Source organism: Melanotaenia boesemani, chromosome 9 (assembly GCF_017639745.1).
Source record: "Melanotaenia boesemani isolate fMelBoe1 chromosome 9, fMelBoe1.pri, whole genome shotgun sequence".
Lineage (NCBI taxonomy): Eukaryota > Metazoa > Chordata > Actinopteri > Atheriniformes > Melanotaeniidae > Melanotaenia > Melanotaenia boesemani.
Genome location: NC_055690.1, coordinates 14,058,502 through 14,081,592, shown reverse-complemented (window position 1 = coordinate 14,081,592; position 23,091 = coordinate 14,058,502). Strand labels below are relative to the sequence as shown.

General features: G+C 37.7%; 2 protein-coding genes across 6 annotated transcripts in view; both read right to left on the bottom strand.

Annotated features, from left to right (window-relative positions):
* The window catches only part of stim1a (stromal interaction molecule 1a), a 28,618-nt gene extending 16,298 nt beyond the window's left edge, over positions 1–12,320 (bottom strand). The window contains exons 1-6 of one of the 4 annotated variants that reach the window (XM_041994211.1): positions 12,004–12,320; positions 10,789–10,921; positions 7,617–7,747; positions 4,986–5,100; positions 3,306–3,417; positions 2,799–2,914 (exon numbers count right to left, since the gene is read on the bottom strand). In XM_041994211.1, the coding sequence (XP_041850145.1) occupies positions 2,799–2,914; positions 3,306–3,417; positions 4,986–5,100; positions 7,617–7,747; positions 10,789–10,909 (595 nt within the window). In that variant the 5' untranslated portion in view covers positions 10,910–10,921; positions 12,004–12,320. The remainder of the gene's footprint in view (positions 1–2,798; positions 2,915–3,305; positions 3,418–4,985; positions 5,101–7,616; positions 7,748–10,788; positions 10,922–12,003) is intronic. The other 3 variants (XM_041994212.1, XM_041994213.1, XM_041994214.1) reach the window with 3 other exon arrangements.
* A 5,894-nt stretch (positions 12,321–18,214) lies between these two features.
* On the bottom strand, positions 18,215–21,235 carry LOC121645504 (post-GPI attachment to proteins factor 2-like). Of its 2 annotated transcripts, XM_041993994.1 has the most exons (6): positions 20,423–21,235; positions 20,141–20,314; positions 19,345–19,594; positions 18,871–18,977; positions 18,684–18,792; positions 18,215–18,405 (listed from the first exon to the last, which is right to left on the bottom strand). In XM_041993994.1, the coding sequence occupies exons 2-6, from the start codon at positions 20,306–20,308 to the stop codon at positions 18,275–18,277; spliced, it is 765 nt and encodes a 254-aa protein (XP_041849928.1). In that variant the 5' UTR covers positions 20,309–20,314; positions 20,423–21,235; the 3' UTR covers positions 18,215–18,274. The 2 variants fall into 2 exon arrangements, with proteins under 2 accessions (XP_041849928.1, XP_041849927.1); XM_041993993.1 differs by having other exon boundaries at positions 20,141–21,235.
* Between the last annotated feature and the right edge of the window lie 1,856 nt (positions 21,236–23,091).

The following is a 23,091-nucleotide window of genomic DNA, read 5'->3' as shown; positions in this document are numbered from 1 at the left end:
TTTGCATTGCAAATGCCTGCTTTCTTTGCAGGTTCATTAAATCTTTTTTGTTTTATTGACTAGATGAGCTCTTTCAGCAACCATCTTCCAAACATACACATTTCCACTTCATTATTTATCCGCGCTTGGAAAGCAGCAATGTTGTTTGGTTGAACTAAAATATTCTTTACAGCTTGCACCAGAATTTGAGTGATTTAAAATGACTGGTTATGATAACAAAAACACACACAAAAATAGCTGAGGCATACCCTATTAATTAAGTCAGAAAATGCAGGAACGGAGACATGATACTGGTGAGTAAGAGGATGAATGTTTATTTGTCTCAACACACATAGGGATGTGCTAAGAAATCAAAGGAGTGCAGTACAACTCTAACTCAATTCTTAAGGTGAGACACAGTAGCCAAAATTCATCACCTGGTCAATTTTGAGATTTTTTTTTCTGTCTCTTAGCATGTTGTTTTTAGACTAGTGTAAAAAAAAAAGTCAAAAATAAACATTTTATGTGTTTATTTAATTGAAACGTGTATGGTGCATGTGAACTCAAATATTTTTAAATTTCACATAAAATTTGCCTTTTTTTTTTTTTTTTTTTTTTTTAAACATGAGGTGGTTATCTGCACTCTGTCATGTTTGGTACAATTTGAAAGCTCTGACTCAGCTGAACGATGTAATCTCATCCCAACTTGATATTTCTCATTGTATTAGCAACTAGACTTTATAGTAACAGGGAGGATTTTAGTTGAGGCACGGCCCCCATTAGCTGGTCTGAATTTCAGACAATGTCACTGGTTCATATTGATCATGTGACATGCTCCAACAAATTTCTGTTTGGTTTTTTGCGGGACCTATACAAATACAAATACCGAAAGAAAGACATCTGAAATGTTGTCAGAGAAGACGGAGGTAACGTTCATACGCAAGAGACAACAGGACAACAGTCACTGAGATCACCACAGAGTTCATTCTTAAAGCTCAAAACAGGGACGTGGTCATAGCTGATCAGTGTGCAGCACAGCAGTGTGTCTCATAGCTCACGCTGCACATTCAAATGAACTGATCAGCAAGTTAATTTGCCCCGACTGAGTAGGGACTCCAAGAGGAGATAAATTAATAAAATCATGGTTTTATAGCAGCTTGCTTCTGAAGTGAAGTCTGCTAGAAGGAGATCATTTCAGAATAACTGTATATACATACATGAAAAGTGAGTCATTACAGAAAACTCCGTGATACTGTTAAGCTTTTCAAAACGTAACTAACTGACGATAGTTTCAATGAACAGCTGATTGAGGTGCTGAGAAAGTACGAAAACATTTACGTCACATTCAAAAACATGGACACTGCTGTGTGCACAACTCTGGCCTGCCACAGAGAAAGTTTCATGTTAAATATGAAATAACCCAGTCAAGCGTACATTGCACATAAAGTCACAGACATTCTGCCCCGTCGCAGACGAAGTGTCTGGCAGAGGATGAATTGACCGGACCTGAACAAACTTTTGTCTTGTTCTTGCGGACTCGAGAAGAAAGAACATAGTTCTCAATTCTCGTGAAGTGCGTAAGAAGCTTCACTCTATCACCTCTTAGCCGCCACTCTCGAGCGAGCTGCAGCAGAACTGGACAGGAAGTTGGGACTCCAGTGTTCATTTTTCAAAATTAAATTATTTGCAAAGCAGGGTCACACTTCCTGAGTACAATTTCACACTCTTGTTATGATCCGTAAATATGCATAATATAGACTATGTTCACATGGATCATTCATGCAATATAATTTACATTTGTAACATCTGGGGAGAAAAAAGAAACCAAAAAAACAACAATTCTAAAAAGCGTGGCGGCTTTTATTTTGCCGTTGCATTGCATCATAATCACTTACATTTAGTGGAAACCCTGGCATTTCTAACAAACTGTTGAATTTTACATCCAAATGTCAAAAGGTAATTTTCTCAGGAGGTCTGTCAGTAGTGGATATATGAACATAAAGCTACAGAATAAGGACTGCAAACTTCAGCAGTTGGAATTCTATTATTTCATGTTGAAATACAATTACCAAATCAGTGGGTAAATCTAATTTGGTGACTAAAAACAATCTTAAAATAGATTCCTCTTCAACTGGAAATCAGCAGAATCATCATTACTAAGTTTATGTCAAGAGTGTGTAAACAAACATTTAGTTTAATTTATATTTGTACCTTCAATTACTGCCACTAGTATTTTTGTGCTGTCACATCAATACTTGAGACACATTTTTAAATGTTTAGGATATAACTCAAAAATCTGCTCCATGATGAATTAGCAAGCCAATAGTTTACAAGGGTAAACTCACTATTGTCTCGACTGGGCTCTCTTCATTTCACCACTTTTGTGTTAAAATAAACATGCATTCGTCCTCCAGTACCTTAAAATTAAGGATCTCTTTTTCTTTTACTTACATCCATGACAAATCTTATCATCCATGGAGTTCTGTTGCAATTTTTTTTTCTTTTTCATTCACCTCTAAGTGACCAAAAATGATTGAATTAACTAATCAACTGTTCTAGAACAAATGACACATCTTGCAGTCGATCAATAAAGAAAAAACAAAAAACATGTGCATCTGTAACAGTATCTTATTAAGATAGTGGTAATTTGGGTCACAAAGAAGTATTTCAGCCTACCTACACAAGCAGTAAATGTCATTCCCATATTTAGAGTGCCTACAGCTTAAAAAGCTTATCCTTACAAAGGACAGTACAAATCACAATAGCAACAATAATTTAAGATAAAAAAAAAAGAAAGTAAGAGGAATAACTTTACATACTCATGGGTGCTCCAAAAAGTACAGTGTCCAACGCTTTCAGCTGCAACTTTTGCACGTGGCTGCGATCCAAAATCTTCAGAATAGTGTGTGTCAGAGTGGTGTTCTTTACAGCAAGCCTGAGAGAGAGCAGACACATGTTCATTTTACAGGAAGTAGGAAGAAAAAAATTAAGGGTGTAATCTATTTTTGTGCTCTGTGTAAAGTGATCCCTTCACAAACCTAAAAAACTACAACCAGCCATACATTAAGCATAAATGAAGATTGAATATGTTAACCATAACATGAATTCAAAGCAAATGTAGGAAATAAGGGGAATTTAGACATGCTGTAATTGCTGGAAGTATTTACATTAAATTAATCATTATACCCATGTATTGAAGTTTAAATTTTCATTTTTCAGTACATAATAATGTTACCCCAGTGAAAACTGAAATGTGTCATTATACACTTTTTTACAATAAACCGTGGCAGGCTGAAGGTGTTGAAATAAAATATGAGGTCTCTCACCTTGGCATAGCACTTCCATTAAAATTCATCTTGCGAAATGCATCCACATATTGCGGCAGTTCAACATAGGTGATGAGCCACTCCACCACCTCATCCACAGTCCAATTATACACTGAGGGCAAACAGAACAAGCAAAATATATAGTTACACTTCATAATTGTAGCTCAATATATGCCAACAAAACACTGATGAAGTTACAGTGCAATAACAAAATAACATCAATGTGTTACGTTTTTGCTCTAGTGTAACTAACTAGTTTGAAGAGAAATGCTGAGCAGGACTTAAATGTTTAACCATGTGTGGTCAGCATATACACAGTCCATTTGATATTAATATTCTTAATGCTTCACTTGCTTATGAACAACCTAAAGGCAAAAGTCCTTAAAATGAGTAAGAATTTAAGATGGTTTTAACATGGGCCTGCTTAAGATCTTCATGGAAGACGCAAGGAGACAGAAAAGCAGACCTCAGCTAGTCAGTTATTCATTCAAATCAATTCACTGTATTTATTTATTCATTCATATCTATTTACATAATGCTCGACAAAATACATAAAGATGCACTTGGTCCACTCTTATCAGAAATGATCTGTGAAACACCCTAAAGAATAGCCTGCACAGGTCTGACCAGTATAATTGCGTAAGGCTAATCTGCACCCAAGCTCCTGGCAGAGTCTTAAATGTGGGTTGTCTGTGTTAATATCGTGTTTCCTCAAACAAAAACCCTTTCTTTGCTCGAATCCCTAGAGCTTTGTCAAGAAACTGCAATGCAGGGTAAGCCAGCACTGCAAGCAAAAAGGGGAGCGAAAGAATCCAGAGGAAAGGGTGTGAGGAGACACAAGTGCCAGATCATAGTGCACAGCTCATGAAAAGAGCTCTCTGATTAGATGACAGACCAGCCACACAGATAGTCAAAGCAGAACAAAGCAGATGTGAATTTCGTGCTGACAGATTCAATGATGTCCACTCTGCAAATATCAGCGGCTGATAAGACGGCTGCTCTTTGCCCAACAAAGAATCTGATCAACTGCCTTGCTCCTCTTGTAGAGAGTGAGCAGGTTAAGCGGGGTAATGACACTCCCAGTCAGAGAAACCACGCTTTAATCAAATTATCATGTGATCTTTTGAATTGTCGCTATGTAGAAAATGGGCCTCAGGCACATTTTCATTAACTGATTTGGTGCAAATAAACTTGGCTGCACAGCATTGTTGAAGAAAAGTGGTGGAGGCTATGTTACACATTGTAATAGAAAGAATTGTGGCCAGTAAGTACGCTGCATACATAACACAGGAGTTATGCTTTAGTGTAAAACACTACTGGCCACCTTAATTTCCAAGAAGCAAAAATAACCAAGTTCATGTTATCTCCTTTTTTTCCCTTCATATTTCAGAATTCCCATTAATATTTTATGTGCAAACTGACATGTTTTAACATGACTGCATGAATATAAAGGCTTTCAAAAACTCCTTCCAAGACTGATTGTCAAAGTCAAACTGAGTTTTCTATCAAAGAGAGAGAGAGAGAGAGAGAGAGAGAGAGAGAGAGAGAGAGAGAGAGAGAGAGAAACACAATTTCAAGCAGAAATTAAAAGCCTAATTAACAAAAGCAAGAACTGATGTCCACAGCTCATACTGGAAAGTAGGTCTGACAGAGAGAACTGTTTGTACTTCACAGCAGTACCTTCAGAAACTTTCCACGCGTTCCACAAGTCCTCCACGCTGATGAACTGGTCATCCCCGTGGAAGCTGTTGTGCTTAGCCTTGGGGTCATGGTAGTTAAGATCCTCTCTGAGGAACTGAAAGATGACAAGGACATTTGCAATCATTACAAAAAATGATCATCACATACAAAGGTTAAACAAACAGGACTAAACTGCTGACTTTATCTGACCATGCAGGAAAAGAGTCAAGCACTTACTGATATGTTTTAGCTTTCTGGGTTCAATAATAAAAACATTAATATCTTAGCTAATGTTCCATTAGCTATAAATAAAAATTAACTAACAACCATCTAAGCTGTTGGGTTTTACTCATTGAAATGTCAGAGTAGAAACCTTTTTATATAAAGTTTAGGGCTAGATTTGTTGTAAGCAAGTTGAAGATGAACTCTCTTACTGACCTCATACTTTCTGTGAAAGTAACATAAGCCAATAATAATCTCAAAAATGTTCCAAGGTTTTTCACTCACTGTTTAATGATCTGAAACAGCAACTTCCTTCCTCCTCACTTGTTAATAATTATTTAACACATGATCACCAATAACTGGAGACCAGACAGAGACATTAAAATAAAAAACAAAAGAAAAAAAAAACAAATTCTGTGATCCTATAGACTGCAGCAGTATTCTGATATTAAACATTTATCCAATAATCTAGATATTATTTATATCTATATTAGATTTTATTGGCTTGTATGAATACTGACTGGATCACATTGAATTGGCTTGAACTGATTTTGTCAGTAAAGTGCCCTGAGATGACTTTGTTGTGAATTAGCACTATATGAATAAAGTTTCATATTAAACAAGCAAACCTTTAACTTCAACACTTCAGACAAAAAAACGTGTTGTGTGTACAAAAGCAAAAAATTAATTTGTCCCTCCCCACCGTCACTGTACTTTTCCAGAAAACCCACAATCGATCCAAAGAGCTATTGAACTAATACATAAATATATTCCAACTATTGTAAACAGAAAGTCCAGACAGGTGGCAAATTAAAGGCTGAAAAACACAAGCAATTGGACAGATCTGTTAAAACCCTCACTGTTTGCTATCAGCAGCAAGTTTACCCTCAGAGCTGTGGTAGCTACGATGTAACTGGCCCACTAGTTATCACTGCCTTCCTGTTATAACACAAAGGGACGGCATTACCTTGTATTCTATAACAAGTGGACAAGCTTCATAAAACAAAAGTGACAACTCAAAAAACTTTGCATCGATGTGCAAAGCTTTCTCTAGGGGTGAATTTAAATTATGCTGCGAAATGAGTAAAAGAGCCATAGTATTCTGCCAAAGTAGGGTTGAAGGTGTTAAGCACAAGAACCCCATTTCTCGTCTGATAAACTGTTTATTCTGACAGTCTGGTGATATCCTCTTCCGACATTGTCAATCACTTGAAACAAGTTCCCTTTCTCTTTTTTCCTATTTGTTGCACTAATGCACCAGAGTCACAGTCATTAAATGATGTCAATCATAATTTCCACCATATTTAACATCCTCCCCACAGATCTAAGTGGTGATACTGCTTTACTCACTCTTCCTCTTTTGCTCTCACTAGAAACGTAGTTGTCACTTTTTGACCAATGATTGCCTATTATACCGTAGGCATAAACTACTAAACTACTCACTAGGTCTTAACAAAATAGAGCCTCTCGTCACATCTAGCACTCCCACTAAAGTGGAGTCATGAAAGATGGGCGAAAGATAGTTCTAAGTCATTTCTTAGTAGATTGTTGTAGGAGTATTTCACTACATTGTAGAAAGCTTGTAAGCCTTCAGGCAAAATACTGGACTCAGGAAAATACTTTATAGGAAGATGAACAGGACCTGTATAATGCGACCAAGACCTGAAACTTATTTCTGAAGCCAGATGTGATCTTTGATCTTGGTCATAATAAAATCAATTATACTCTTTACTCAATTACAGTATATAAGAAAAGAAGGAATGCTTTCTAGCAATTTACAAGCTCAAAATCACTATTTGTACGAGTGCTCACTGTACCGTACTTACTTTTTTTTAGAAGAGCCAACTGACATACATGACTATGTCCTTAAGGTAAAAGAATAACAGGCTGCTTTGGTCTGGTCCCAGACTAAATCAAAACAAAATCAAGGGTCCAGCAGAGGAACAAACAGCAGTTAAGAATAAAGCTCAATGAGTAAAATAAACAGACTGCAAGCACTAATGTCTGCAAGCCAATGTAGCTTTTACAACTAAAATGTAAAGACCTGACTACTGAGAGCAGACATCAAGAGGTAGTGCTTTCATAAAACGTCAGTGTATTGTAGAGAAACGCCAGGTTTCATGTAAATAGCTTGCAGCAAGTATGGCAGTTATAAAAAGACATTGTTGGATCAATTAGTTACTTATTTGGCAAAAGAGTACTCTGTGCAAACAGGATAAATTGACCTGTCAAAGGGCTACAGTAATTTGACCATCTCAGCAGCTACTCCTTATAACAAGAGAAATAGTATAACATTTCAATAATGGCATCTTTAAGATTCTTGAAACAGAAAAAATAGCATCTTTGTGGCGGTATGTTCCTCCAACAGTGCAGCAGCTCTTGTTCATGACATTTTAGTCTGGTACTTACCCCGTCTGTCTCTGCCACATCTACATTGCCGTTTGCATCATCGTCCATCTGCTTATGGATACTACGAATAGCCTCAAAGCTCAGAACGGCATTGTCGTCTTTGCACAGTGGCTCGTCAAATCGACAGAGGTCTGGTGGGCAAAAAATTTGATCATATTAGTGTTTAAAATGCAACTTATAAGTCAAAAAATTTTCATGCAATATAAACATGTAAAATTTCTACAAAATCAAAATTCTTCTCTATGCCCGTTTAAAACCATATTTAACAAACTATGTTTTTAATGCAGTTTAGTTTGGTATTGCACATATTTTTTCTGAAAATAACCAAACTTGAGCATATTTTTACAATGAAACCCTAATGAAACCTCCAAGCTAACTTTTAGCATTGGTTGCACGGGTGCGCCTAACTTTTCCATTTGGGTGCACCAGCAAAAAAAGATTGCATGTATCCCAATATCTACAGCGTCGCTCTCAAAAGCTCATTTTAAAGGATTGTCTTTTGATCATTACATATACACATTGATGGTTATTTTATTTTGAACAATAATGAGGTTAAAAAAATAAGTCTTCTTTATTTGAAGCATGAATAAACAAACTGGTCGTTTTGAATGTGCATGGCTGATTCAGCAAAGAATCAAAAAAAGGAGACATTATTGAAGGAAGAGAGGAAAAGAAAGTAAGTACTGCAGAAAAAACTAAGGTGCAAATTCCAAGGCTGAAGAGAAAGTGTTGTTTATATAAGGCTTACCTTACAGACTTCCCAAGTATTGCCTGACAGTATCTGTCAGAAATGTGAAGACTTATGATCTGAGGTGGTTTTTGTGTCATATATGTATCTTCAGTTTGGATTTTACGACTCTGTTTAATGTTAAAAATGGCTTTTTGACTAAGATCCAACTTTTTTTAAAGAAATTTTTAAGTAGGTCTCTCAGAAATGAATTATTTAGAAATGCTCGCCTCTCTTTAATGTGCCCATCTGCCTGCTGTGTTTTCTCTACTGTACTTCCTGAGAGATTACAAATCCTCTGCAACAGATCAGATAATCCTACCACTCCCATAAAGAGGAAACATTTTTCGGCATGGACTACAGACACTCAGGAGTCGCATCAAATAGCATGACAGTCTTGTAATATCCCAGTATTCTTATGGTTTAATGTAAAGCAGCATAGTTAGTCATTAAAAAAAAACAGCAATTCAAATGGTCTTTCTTCAATAAACTTTTTTCTTCTACAGCTGCTGTTTCCTCCCAGACACTTCCCAGTTAAATAAAGCCATATATTAAGCATTTGCCAAACACAGTATGTTTTTGTGTAGTTTTATTGCATTATAACCTGAAAAGAGGAAGATGAAGGCCAGGGTTAATGAAAAGTGTGGCCTTGCCTGCCAACATGAAATAATAATCTAGATCTTTTAACTGGGTGTGAGCCTTGGTTTTCGAGCAACCAAAACCTACAGCAGAAACAGTTGTATAGAACTTTTCTTAACACAACACCGGCATTTTATTAAATAAAGCACTTGATTTTATTTTTTATGGTTTGTTTTTGGTTTAAAACTTGGGGGGACGGACTTCCCAGCCAACGATCACCATCAGTGCTATTTTCATCATCCTAGAAACGTTATGTTGCAGCAGTCTATGAATATAACCTCACTTCCCCTTTCATAAATTACTCTGCCGAGGTCCACAAATCTCCACTGATGCTGCTCCTTTATTAGTCACGCTCACCCACACGATTGTGTATAATAAAGGCATTTGGTTTGCATTGAACTGGAATTTACAGAGTATTGCTTTTACCCACTCATTAACTCATACCAGTCTGTGTTTGCTTTTCATTCCTCTTTTTGACAGGTAAACTCAACAGTTAGAGACACAAAACAGATGTAAAGCATAGCACTGATTACTCTCCTTATCACCGTTTCCATTAATGCATGCCTCTGTTAACATTTTTGTAGTTGGCAAATTGAGCCTAAGGTGAAACCATCAAACTAAAACCAGGAAGGCTGGATGCACATTGTGAATATACATGTATCGAAAAGTTTATTTTTAAGCCCAAGTGTGCTAGCTTTTCAGTCGTAGTAAACCTGCAAAGCCACATACCACAAAGACAATGACTCACTCACTTTCCATGTTACACAAAAAATAACAGTCGGTGAAAAGTCTACAACCTGCAACTTTCTAACACACACAAAAGACTCTTTTTCTCATTTGGCTTGCAAACCCCTGGAAGCAAAATATATGGGATATTTACATACCATTCAGCCTGACTTTTTCTTTTCTGTTTTTTGAAGAGCTCAAGTTATGTAAGCCATTCTGTGTGCCTGTGTGTAGATGATGAACACACTATATAACTTTACCACCTCATGACTACAACCGTTACTATATCCTATTTCCATACAGGATACCCATCAAGTTTTGAGCATGCCATCGAATCAAACAAATTCTTTTTCATGTAGTGGCCTGTGGAGACTATTGGCAGTAATAAATGTGTTTGTATATTAAGTATATTTGAACTATTATTTGTGAGGGGTTTGACAATGTTTTAACAGTTCTCGCTTTAACACTGACAAAGATCACATCTGAACAAGTTAGTTATGTGTCTTTGCAAGAAGTACAACAAATACAAATTTACAATAAAAATGCACACTTTACTAACAGATGCTATTTTTCTGTTCAACCACAGTTTTGTCTATGTCATAAGCATAACTCATACTTGACTAATGCAATTTCTACTGTTACTCATGCAAAATTGCTTCATGGACAGAAACAGGTAAAAACCAAAGAGACAGAAAAGAAATTAACATTAAATAAGCAAAAGGTAGTTAGGCATGTTTAAAGCAAATTTTCTAGGGCCTGCCTAAAAATAATTCAGAATCTTAAATATCACATTCTGATATAGTGGCTTCTTGAACTCTGTCATGTAGCCCATTAAGCATTAGCTCAATTACCTCCAGTTTAACTAGGTGGCTGGAGGACAGGGCTTAATGACAAATGCCAGCTGTACTATTCTCAGCATGGCTACATTTAGTGTCTGGACAGAAACAAAGATGTGGCATGAACTGTAATACTCCGTCAATCTATAGTGTGTGTGTGTGTGTGTGTCAACTTAGTTTAAATGAGGCTACAATTAGCTTTTTACAACACAACAACATATTAAGGCCACAACTGATTACTCACCTGACAAACCGTTTTCAACTATTTGACTGTCTGGAGTGGGTGAACTTTGCTTTTCAGTCACACTTTCTCCAATGAGGCACAAACAAAATATCCACAAGGTCACAGATTTGTGGAGCTCCATGCCTAGGGTATACTGGAAAGAGAAGAAACTTTTGTAAATTGCTACAATTCCAGCAAAACAAAATGGCAGTGGCTCAAGTTCACAACTATGGTCACTGTTTAAACAACTGCTTGGTATCTTAAGAGCTTTTATGACAGTTTTCCCAGGGAAAAGAAGGCGGGTTAACAGCTGTGACTCTGAATTGTAACTATATAATCTGTCATGCCACATTTTAACACTTTCATTACACAGTTCCTCTTTTTATCATTGTAAGACTTATTCAAATTTATTAAGTCGTGTTAAGGTATATTAAAAAATAAACAGACACAGGTACACACATGATCTTTCTTGTACCCGTTTGTCTTTATAAGGAAAACAAATTTTCTGAAATTATTTAAGCAGCAGCATTATTTCAGCGACAAATCACACTCGTTCGTGACCAGATGTAAATACCATTCTAGCACCAAATTTGAGTATAGCTAAGACAAAACATAAAAACTGAAAAAGAATAAGTTAAAAAAAAGAAAAGAAAAAAAGTGTGGTCATGGCCCATAATTGCGTTTTACACCGAGAAATGCATAGTTATATAAAGATCGCTTGGGAAGTGTGACTCCTCTTCCTGGATGAACCACTGTGCAGTCTCGTTAGCTTGCTAACGCTTTTATCTCAGAAGGTCTTAAAATCCTTACTTTACCTCTAAAGACATGTTTAATGTCCTTAACCGCGTGTTTGCAAACACATGCCACTTCAGGTGCAAAGATTATAAGATCCTGACAAATGACAGCAGTCTGGTCCGTGTGCGTGTCTTGGCTGCGTGTCGGACAAGCCCAGGCAAGCTAACTAGCTAACAACTAGATTGACTAGAAAATTCAGAATAACTTCCCACAAAAGAGAAAGATATAAAAACTCAGATCACGTACACTATCGCTTTCGTGTTTTATTAGTCAGTGTATGTCGGCATAGACATTACGAATTTTCCACAGAAGCACATTAGTCATCGCAGACGTTTAGCTAACCACAAACGTAAACGAAGAGCAATCTGTAGTTTTAGCTAAGCTAACAACATGAGACAAAACGAAGTTGTTAAACAAAATACATAAATAAATAAAAGTTACCTGTCATGTATCAGAACCGGTAAATTTATAGTTTCAGCTCTGTGTCAACATTGCAGCAGATATGTAGTCCCGCGGAGTTGAAGCACAGCGAACTCTCCCTCCTATACGAGGTGTCGGTCTTCCATCGACCGAGACTAAACCAAAAAAGCCGCAGCGACTTTGTCTTGCTCTACAAAATAGTCACAGATGGTTACGGTCAAATGCCGCCCCCTAGCGGATGGAGTGCATAACATCGAATAACATCGAAAACTGAAGTGAGGCATCTAGTGGAAATATAAAGCCATTGCAGTGTTCAGCAAGTCAAAATTAAATTTTTAAAACTTTCAAGGCCAAATGATCAAGACAAGCAAATGATTTTTTTCCAAGACATTTTAAAACACATCATTACTACAAACACAGGTGTATAGCAAATTATATTAGTGATTAATTTAAATTACAGTCACATACTGTGTGATTCCTGACCTTTCCTTCAATGACAAGTCACATATGTCAGTTCTTTAATAATAAAACTACTTAATTTACAATTATATCAATGGAATTTTGAGAATAAATATATTCTGCTTGTACTTATTAAAAACTATCTTGAATGACATCATAAATTATTTAAATAAGTTATTCATGATGTCTTGGCCTACTGCACAGTTGTCAGAATATAGAGGAGGTTTTGGTTTATTGGTCAACCAAACACTGAATGAATGTGAGCAAGACAAAGTTTTAAAGGTGGTATATGTGTGTGTGTGTGTGTGTGTGTGTGTGCAACTATGCAAGCTTTTTTAATTAAGAGTGAGATACTTTTTGTTGGTGATTGCCTTTTTCTTGCATCATCAGAGTAGGGTATTTGGTTGGTTGATCCAAAGATGCTTCAGGACAAGAAAAAATGTAGATGTTGTCCAAGCTGTGCACATTTAGTCTTCTTGAAATGGTGTTACCACACAGTTGTGCATAATTACTACTTCATAATAAGAATTTAAATAAATAAATTATTAATTAATTAATTAAAATGTGACTGTATATCAGACACAGTTGTGAACATGTTGATCATGACATTTGAGAAAATCCCAAACTTTACCTTTATAAACCTACCTTTCACAAAAAAAATTAATCAATTTTTCTCTAACATTATGTCAGCAGCATGATTAGTCATTTTTGTGTGTTGACAGGCTTTAACTCCTTAAATTACAATATTTCCTTTAACTACAGCTGTTCAACAACATGGAAATTAGGCCGTACACCCTATGTTCATAATGAGAATCAACATTTGAAAACTGTTGTATAGATTTCAACTGAAAAAATGTTTAAAACTAGTTGTTTTATACAAAATACAAATAAGCAGGACTGATGACATCTGCTTTCAACAGCAACCTGAATACTCAACTGTATTACAGTTTTCGATGGTGAGTAGTGTAAAAAAAAAAAAAAAAAAAAAAAACAGCCAGTGTTTTTGAGCCTGGTCTGTTATCTATGTCTTATGGTTAGAAATGTTGAAATATGAGGTAATTACTCCCCAACTGAGGCATAAAGCTTTCTCTCCACCTTCTATGTTTGAAAATTAAGCCAAACATACTTGAAAAACTGTCACTAGTTTTGCCACATACACAAAGTGTTAACTCACTTTTACTCTACAATGTACAAAAGTTAAAATTTCCCATCACAAAACATACAGTACTAACACAAAGGCATCCATGAATGAAACACTGAGGCAAAACTGTGCTTTCAGTGAGCACATGTATGTACAGTAGTAGCGGTTTAAAAGTTCCCATCCAAGCTGAAAGCCAGCCGAATACCTGCCGGCTTCCAGCCCAGTTCCATTCCAGTTCCAGCCAGCTGCCTTCCAACTTCCAGCCGCCAGAGAGGCCCCCTCCTTCTCCTGGGAGTGTCGATGTTTTAATCAAACTCCACCCATTCCTTGTAATATAGGGTAGACCCAGAAGATGGCGCTTCTCTCACAGACTTCTCATCGCCCGTAGTCTGTCAGATTTTATCTGAATTTACACTGACCGGCAGAGGCGCCACTCAAAGCACCTCTGATGGCCAGTCACAATTCATAAAAATGCATAAAACTTAATACATAATCATCGTTTGACGTGGAATGTGAAATTGTAACATGCTTGTGCGCTGCCAATTGTTTTATTCAGAAATGAATGCTAGTAGGTTAATAAAACCTTTCAAATACTGGATCACAGCCCCTAGCTCTATTCTCAATAGGATGTATTTATCATACTGATTAATCTTTTAATATTAGCATTATTAACATAGACAAATCAGATTTGGATCAAGCAACACAGAATCTGTTTGAGGTAGCTAGGAAGGGTTATTTTATTCTCATATTATTTATTTCACCTCCATAAGAAGACAGGGCGACAGATAAAAGCCCCACGCAGGATCGGAGATAATTTCTTCCACTTCAATGTGTCTAATCGCGGGGGGACATCCAACACTCGCTGTGCTGCGACTTCCTGCTCGCCGGGAATCCCGATTACGTCACCCCTCCATGTGGGCTATTACCCGACACGCTCTGATTACCATTCCAAAAGGTACTGTATGCAGCCCCCAACTTGAACATGCGCCTTCTTCAACATTCGCAATTGCTCCAGAAAATTACCATCTCTTAGGCTCCTCCACCACCACTTTGACTGTGGATTGATACGTAAATGAGCCGCAATGAGGCAGCTGAACAAGTGACCCAGTTTTGTGATTGTTGCACATTGGGTAAGAGTGGTCAAACGAGTCCAGTTTGTGTTGTCATGCTACCAGAAATTCAGTAGGCTAGTCGGTCCTAATGCAGTGAATTTCCATGTTAATGTTGCCAAATTCAATAGCATAGCAAGAGATGAAAAAAGAAACAACGATATTTCTTCAACATGTTAACCAAAATATTTACCTCTTAAAGCATAAACCAAGTATTTACAACAAGCAGTGTGCTTTTTAACGTTAACGTGTGCCATAGCCTACTGCACCGCTGTTCCTCCTTCCAAGTCTTCTTTTTTATTATATTGTTGTTTTATCATCTGAATATACTACAACAACACAGAGAAAATATATGAAAGTTTATTTTACGCTGGTATTTGCGCAGCAGAGTTTTCTGCCGCCGGATTTGTAGTCCAGGAACGGAGAACACAGCTGCTGCCAGGAAAGGTGGATTACATTTTGTTAAAGCACAGCAATCTCCGAGTAGCCTATTATAAATCTCAGTGGCAAAATAAAACACACTGGTCTGGTTTAGTCTTCACTCTGAAATGGTTCAGTCAGAGGAATATAAAGCTGTTTTAAAAATGTTGAACAAGCTTAAAATAAACATTCATAGGCTATCTATGTGTTTTAGATTAACACAATGATAAAACAACAATAGGCTATAATAATGGAAAAGAAGCGGTGCAGCATGGCAATGATGCGTTAATGGCTCGGGTCGCGGGTTAAACATCAGTCTGGTTCGGATTTAAATGGAATAAATACATTGGTGACGAGTCGGGTTCGGGAGTCATTCTAACGGGTTAGAGCAGGTATGCGTAGCAAAACGGAACCGTGCAGGACTCTGCTCTAAGCAGTTCGGACTTGGTTGACCTGGAACCATTTGACAATAAAATCTGGAGCCATCCTGCAACGCGCTCGCTTAGGCGTCCAGTTAAACCGTGTTTATTCAACCAGTCCCTACTTCATTGCATTCATTCTTTCCTCATAGCCTACGTGCACATTTTTTTCAAGATTGTTTATGTCAGTTTTGTTTTGGAAAATGAAAAAGGAGTCTTTGCGCAGAACTTATAACATTATTCTAATCTTGCCACTTGCCTATTTTATTATTGTGTATTTTTGTAATAACATGTAAATTCACTGCATAGGAACCAACTAGTCTACTGAATTTTGTGTGACAACACTAACAGAACTGTTTTGACAATGCAACAATTACAAAACTGCGGCTCATTTACTTATCAATCCATAGTCAAAGTGGTGGTGGAGGAGCCTTGGAGATGGTAATTTTATGGAGCAAGTGCGAATGTTGAGGAATTTAGCCTTTGTTCAAGTTGTGGGCTGCATATATGCAGCCCACAACTTGGTATACCTTTCAGAATGATAATAAACACAACAAGACACACCAAACCAGGAGCTAAGACCACGAAGTTCAGCATCATGCTTATCTATCTTTGGCGTTTTTACACCAACATTTTTATACACTGGATAATGATAATAATTATCGATTAAAGTCACGGATAAAACTGCTGTTGTTAAAACACACCCATCTCTTACAAAATCTAAAATGTAAAACAAAAAAAACAACAAACAAAAAATCTGGATCACTGTAGAAATATCTTTATTCATTGCTGATCATCTGGCCATTGAAGCGTTTTTATTTGGAATTGGGAACAAATATTTTCCACCCTGTTATATTCTGTTCCACTCTGTTATGTTCCATTCCACCCTGTTAGTAAGGTGTTTTTTAAATTTTTTTTTTTTTACTAAAAACATTGAGGACTGTGAACCTTGTTGCACCATATTAGGAAGTGAGGAACATTAAATTGATTTTGCTTTTCTGTTCCCAGGTCAAAAGGAATGTAATTATCTCTCATTTGAAATACTTGATTATGCTTTCCTTCTTGCCTTTGTGGAAACAGAAACGTGATAATCTCTCACTTGAAAGCAAGCTGGGCGTACAATAGTGTGATGACGATGAAAACTCACATGACCAATGCTCAATAAAGGGTACATGAAAATGTGAGAAATGGTCAAAAGCACAAATACCGTTTGTGGTGAGTGAAACTATACAGCACAGTCCCTAGCTCTTTTCAAGCACACTCCTCCCCCCAAGGAGTATGCTTGAACAGCTAACGGCAGGTAATGGCTGTGTTTACAAATGTAAAGGTGCTAATTGTTGGCCATTGAATTGTTAATTTCAAACCGGGCAGCCTTTTGGTTGTACTCTGGGCATGGTAGAGGGATAAGAAATCTCTGGGTTTTCCAGTGTTAAACACTGGAAGCGTCGCCAGCGGTCTTTTGATGACCGCCAGTCACGCTACCATGCTTATAGTGTATTAAAAACTAAACGGCTGAACCTGGTATTTTAGGACTTTTATTAGATAGTTGTTGTCTATAGTTTTACCTGCTTACTTGTTTGGAAAAGTAAACACATCAATATTTACGAGCAGTTTAGCACGTCTAAACTTCCACAGAGCCGCTCAGGGAGACTCTTTCTCAGCCAAACTGTCGTATATCACGGCTATGGAGTTGTAATAAATGGCCGCCCTACTCTGCTTCTGATTGGCTGTAAGATCACAAACCCTGTGTGATGATAGGCTGCTGGTTCCTGTCATTCCTACCAGCCTTTGCGCATGTGCCTGCTTCAGACAGCGGGCAGGCAGCTGTCCCACCGCTGAGACACAGTTGTATGACGTTTTATCACGTTTTATCACTAGATCGCTATGAATAAAATCCAGGGACACTTCATTTCACAGTATAAACCATTTATTTACTTATCTACTTAGGATAATAGCACTTTGAGGCCTAATTCAGAATATAGGTTGGGCTGGGTCCGGACTTTTGTGATCCCTGCTTTACACATTATCAGTATTATGTTATTTTTACCTGCCGATATTACGTTATGATTTTGTCAATATTCAGTTATGCAGCAGCTGTATCAACCCCCACTGTGAATAACTTACGTTGCAGTCAAATGACCGCTGGCAGCGCTCCTCGGGATGTTTAGAAAGCTCGCTGCTAGTGACATTCACCACTTAGCCGACTTGAGGAGGTTGTGCTTTGCCTCATAACACCATTAGCTACACATGTCGGCTTTTTTGATACATTTATTTGACGCCATTTTCAAATCAAATCATTTTTTAAATGTTGGCAAAAATGCAACAAATGAGCGACACAGCTCATTATAAACTGTTTAGAGAGCAGCAAGATCAAATCACTGCTCCTCCCCGTGGACAAAAGAGGGATTGCAGCTGTTTTTTTACTTGGGCTGCTTAGGGGCAGAGCCTCGCTGACGACGTCATTGCGGGGGATTACATTACCCCCACAGACCTGTGAAGGATCAGCCAAGGATCAGTCAAGGACCAGTCAAGGACCAGTCAAGAACCAGTCAAGGACCCATCATGGAAACAGGGGAACTTTTAAACCGCTACTACTGTATAACTTGACAGTAATCAACATTCTCCAAGTTCACAGCTATCATCACGGAAATATGGAAAACGGCAGCACTTTGCCTAAAGAGCGGTATCATCACTGTTGTCTTCAAGTGGTTTAGCAGTTGCACATTTAGCCCATGAGTTTCTCATTAGAAGTCTTTATCCTCAGAGGATGAAATGACAACAATCTCCCGACTCTTGAAGTCCCACACAGCTGTCAAATGGAAAGCCATGTTGGACAAGACCACCAGATACTCAAAGAGGGCAAAAAATGTATAACCTGTCAACAGAAGAAATTTGTGCTTTGGTTAGCATTTTGTGGCTTTACTTTTGCATTCACACAGCTAAATAGAGGTCTAATTCATTTTACCACATGTCATAAAACTATTCTGTAAGATAAAATAAATGGTGCTCAAGGCACAAAGTCAACCTTCTATATCTGTTTGGGACCATCCGTGTCCCTTCATTTCTTAATTTGTAAGTCTGTAAGTGTTTTGCATTACATGGAGCTCTCATCCCAGCTCACCTGTCTTAAAGAAGAATGTTTGTAATACTTACTTCCTGGCTCACAGTACATGTTGTGTTTCCAGTAAAAGAATCCAGCAAATGCACAGCAGCAAATATTGAGTAGTAGAAACCGCACTTTCCAGTGATGGGACTTGACATCCTTTAAGCAAAAACAATAATATAGAACTAGGTTTATGGTAAGAAAAAGTTAGGTTTGTAGTATTTCTTGAAGTCTTACCTCAGGGCTTAATGAATACTTTTTAACAGACTTCCACAGACGGCAAGTTATCGTCATGTAGATGAGGGAACTCACAATGAACAGGACAAAACCTTCTTTATGCACAACTGAGGGGTAAAAATATACAAAAGTGAGAAGGTAAATTTGATGAGTAAAGAGAGGGTTTTGTAATCATTAAAGGTAATGTTTTCATCAATACACCAGTTTTCTACCACATTATCACAGAATTACATCTATGACCAATTTGATTTCTTTTGCAAAACATTAACAGTAGATTTTAAATTAGAAATGAGGTCATATCTGCTGCAATTAAACATATCTCATGTTCTATGTATCTAAAACCAGACGATTTAAAAAATTAAGAGCTAAAGACTTCAGATAAATACATACAAATCACAGTACAAATATTTCAAAACGTAAAATGATATAAAGAGAGGCCTCTCTAAAGCTCGAAATCAAATCTGGATCACTCACAGTATGTCTCACTTGATGATACATATGTAAGGAGTAAGAGGCCAAGGTTCTCAAAAATAGAAAAGGCGAAGTTCAAACAGCTGAGTAGGCTCTCTGGGAACCTGACTGCAAAGCGTGTCTTGTAAAATTTCAAGTAGGTAAAGGCCACCAGGAGCCTTGGTGCTGAGTGCAGTCCGATGCAGAACCGCCATATGTAGCACTCAGGACTCAGGCTTATTGAGGCACTGATAGATGGCAGGTAGTTTGGAACCTGAAGACACACAGCAAGTAGACAGTTTTAGTTTCAAATAAATACAACCACCAAGAAATTATATCTCTACATGGCAAACAATTTACCATTTAAAGTTGTAGTAGAAAACCAAGACACCTTATATATGATATGCATGATCCTGATTTTGTTTAACTGAATAATTAATGGGAAGGGGCATCTTCAAAGAATAGCAGCATGGAGTTCAGTTAGTGAGGTCATTCATTCTGTTGAACAGGTGTGAATCAGATGGCCATCATTGTGTCTAATTTTCAACATTTAATTTGTTTACAGTGATTTTTTTTTCTTTGCAAATGACTGCATTTTGTTTTCTATCTGCATTGTACACAGCACCCCAACTTCTTTTAAAATCAGGGCTGTCTGTGACTCTGAAGACAACATTTTAAATCTGAAACAGGAGCAGGAGATGAGAACAAAAGGGTGGAAAAACATTTCTTTCACAATAGAGAAGGAGCCTGCCAAGGAGGCAGAATTTACTGATAAAAAAGAAAACTATGGTTGACTATGTTGGGGGAACATGGCTGTTACCTGGCAATGTGTTCCAGTAGCATCCTCAAAATGAAAAACAAAGGATATGAAGACACAAGCGACCAGTCCGAGCAAAGGCAGGCACACAGTACCCACAACACAGGTACTGAATGAGACCCTGATGTTCAGAGGCCTCTCATGCCCCAAAATATTTGAGCCTTGAAGCATTTTTTCCTGCAATGTAGGCATGTCTGGATGTTAACATTCAGTATTTGTCTTTAATCTTCTTAGATATATTTATTTATGCATGCAGTAAAAATGTGCACTCTGAAATCAACCTACCTCCACTCAGTTTACTACCACTCAATAACCGTTAACAACACGTATAAGCTCGGCAAATCCATCTTACATTAACATCTTTAACGAGGAGCTGTGTGATGGACCTGAATATCCCAGATCCCCTCAAGGCGGTGAAAAGAAACGAGGGTTCACTCGGCCATCTTAAATTCTTCCTACATTTTCACAGCGATGCTTTAGGTGTGTGCTCCCTGCACATGACAACCGACCTCCGGGTTAACATCCTCCTCTTGCGTTAGAAAGCAGAAGTAAAAACGGAGTGGGTGGAGCGCATCAGTATCCGGAAGACAAGGTCTAAAAGCTAGATACGTTTAGATCGCGTGACCTGTCAAAATAATGCACGCATCACATGGAAAAAAAAAATGTCACATTATGTGCGGAGAGAGTGCGCGAGCACAGTTTAGTAGCTGGGTGCTGTCCGTGGTGCTGAACAGAAGCAAATAACGGATCGATTTTTCTGTTTTCACCTTTCTCATATCTCATTACATGCACCCCTCTGTGCTCTATATGTGGGTTTTGGCACGCGAGAGTATGCGCGCGTGAGGTTATCATGTGATAACTGACTAAGTTGCTCAGTCAATCCGCCGTCCCACCTCCGTTTTGTTGCAGAGGCGTTTAGGCTTTTGCAGGACGAGGTATCTGTCGCTGGATTCAGTCTCCTCTGTTGTTATTTCTTCTTGTATACATTCGGTTGAGAACAGAGCCGCTCAAATGCTCCTTGGATCCAAATAATTTGCTTCAGCAAAATGAAACCATGGAGAATCCAAACTTTATTTCGCTTTTTTCTATCCGTCTCTATCGTGCCGAGTAAGTTGCTACTCCTTTTTATTTTATTTTTATATACATTATTGGTTTGGTATGCCGGTTTTCACAGTCACGTGTGTGCTGTCTTGCCATATTAAAGAGCAAATTACGTTTAGGATAAAACAAAAATCTCACCCCATCACCCTGAATTGAAACTACATGTTTATACATTTTGACTGAAACTTCATCTTTTGACTTCAGTTCATTTTTTATCGTTTTTAATGTAATTATTCTAACGTTTATTAAATTGCACATTTATTCTTGGTTTCCACTCCACTGCCACGCAAGCTGTTGCCCAGAATCCGCAAACTTGTGGCCAGTTGTTAAGGGATTTTGCTCTCATCATAATCCCGTATTTTTTATCCCGCTCAGAGGCTTTATTCAAACAGCGATGCAGGGTTAACATCTGGACCAAATCCTTTGTTGGGACCAGAAATGAAATTATGTATGTGTTTATTTAAATAAAAAAGAAAAGACGGAAAAATAAAACTGTTAATAAACCCATACGTGATTATAAAAGTCCCACAAACTATTTTCTAAGAACTTATATTTGTTAAGCATTCTGCTGAAATATGTGGATTTTATGAAGTAGGGAAAAATCACAACTATGGCAACATCTATTTCATGTAAGAGCTGGCTTTTAACATAGCCTAAGCTTTTTTTCTTACGACAAATAATATTAATAAAATACAACACATATAACACTGTTGCTACAAATAATAATACAACCAATATTATTTAGCAATATGGCCCCAGACTTATTTATCTAATCTATTTATTTTAAATTTCCACCATAAATTTGAACTTGGATTGAGATCCTATGTCAATGTGTTGATAAGTCTCTCCTGAAAAGTTATGATACTATTTACTCCAGATGTCAATCACATATCATTAATGTTTTGGGAAATGTGTTCATTTTCTTTAAAATATCATTTGGATCAGCAACAAACAAAAACTCTGCAACTCTCTGGCCTCAATGTAGATTTGTGGTCATCATCATCATCACCCTCCATGTTTTCTACACTGCTCAAAACAATAAAGTAAACATATAAACAGCACATAGACTTGACAAATAAACTATTCCAGAAAATCTTTATTCATTGCATAGTGGAATGTATTGAGAACAAATTAACATAAGAATGATTATGAAATAAAAAAAATTGAAAGTGGAAAGATCAGATCATAGCCCACCCCAACCTCTGTAAAAATTAACTTCAGTAGTGTGTGTGGCAATTGGACTCAGGTCTGGTGAATGGACAGGCCAGTTCATAGCATCATTACCTTCTTTATGCTGGAACTACTGACACACTCCATCCACATGAGGCCAAGCATTGTCCTTCATCACAAGGAACCCAGGTCCCACTGCAACAGCATATGGTCTGACAAGGAGTCTACGGATCTCATCCCAGTATCTATTGACAGTCAGGGTACCCCTGGCTGGCACATGGAGGTCTGTGCAGCCCTCCAAGGATATGCTTCCCCAGATCATCACTGACCACTACCAAACTGGTCATGCTGGAGGATGTCGCAAGCAGCAGAATGTTCTATACTTATATCCAGGCTCTTTCATGCCTGTCACATGTTCTCAGTGTAAACCTGCTCTCATCTCATCTCATCTCATCTCATCTCATCTCATCTCATCTCATCTCATCTCATAGGATGCCATTGGTGAATCTGCCAATCTTTATGTTCTCTGGCAAATGCCAGCCAGGCTGCAAGGTGTTGGATTATGAGCATGTCTTGTGGACGTCAGTCCCTCATACCACCCTCATGGAGTCTGTTTCTCAGAATGCTCCTCTTGTTCTAATTGCACAAAGGTGCAGATAACTGTCCTGCTGCTGGGTTGTTGT

What these genes read in the sequence shown, in the direction of transcription:
- LOC121645504 (XM_041993993.1), bottom strand. Translation starts at nt 20,329, where the DNA reads ATGCCTACATTGCAGGAAAAAATGCTTCAAGGCTCAAATATTTTGGGG. An exon ending in ATCATCAAGTGAGACATACT is followed by an intron (nt 18,978 to 19,344) that starts GTGAGTGATCCA and finishes TTTACCCCTCAG; the next exon opens with TTGTGCATAAAGAAGGTTTT. An exon ending in AGTATTCATTAAGCCCTGAG is followed by an intron (nt 18,793 to 18,870) that starts GTAAGACTTCAA and finishes TTTTGCTTAAAG; the next exon opens with GATGTCAAGTCCCATCACTG.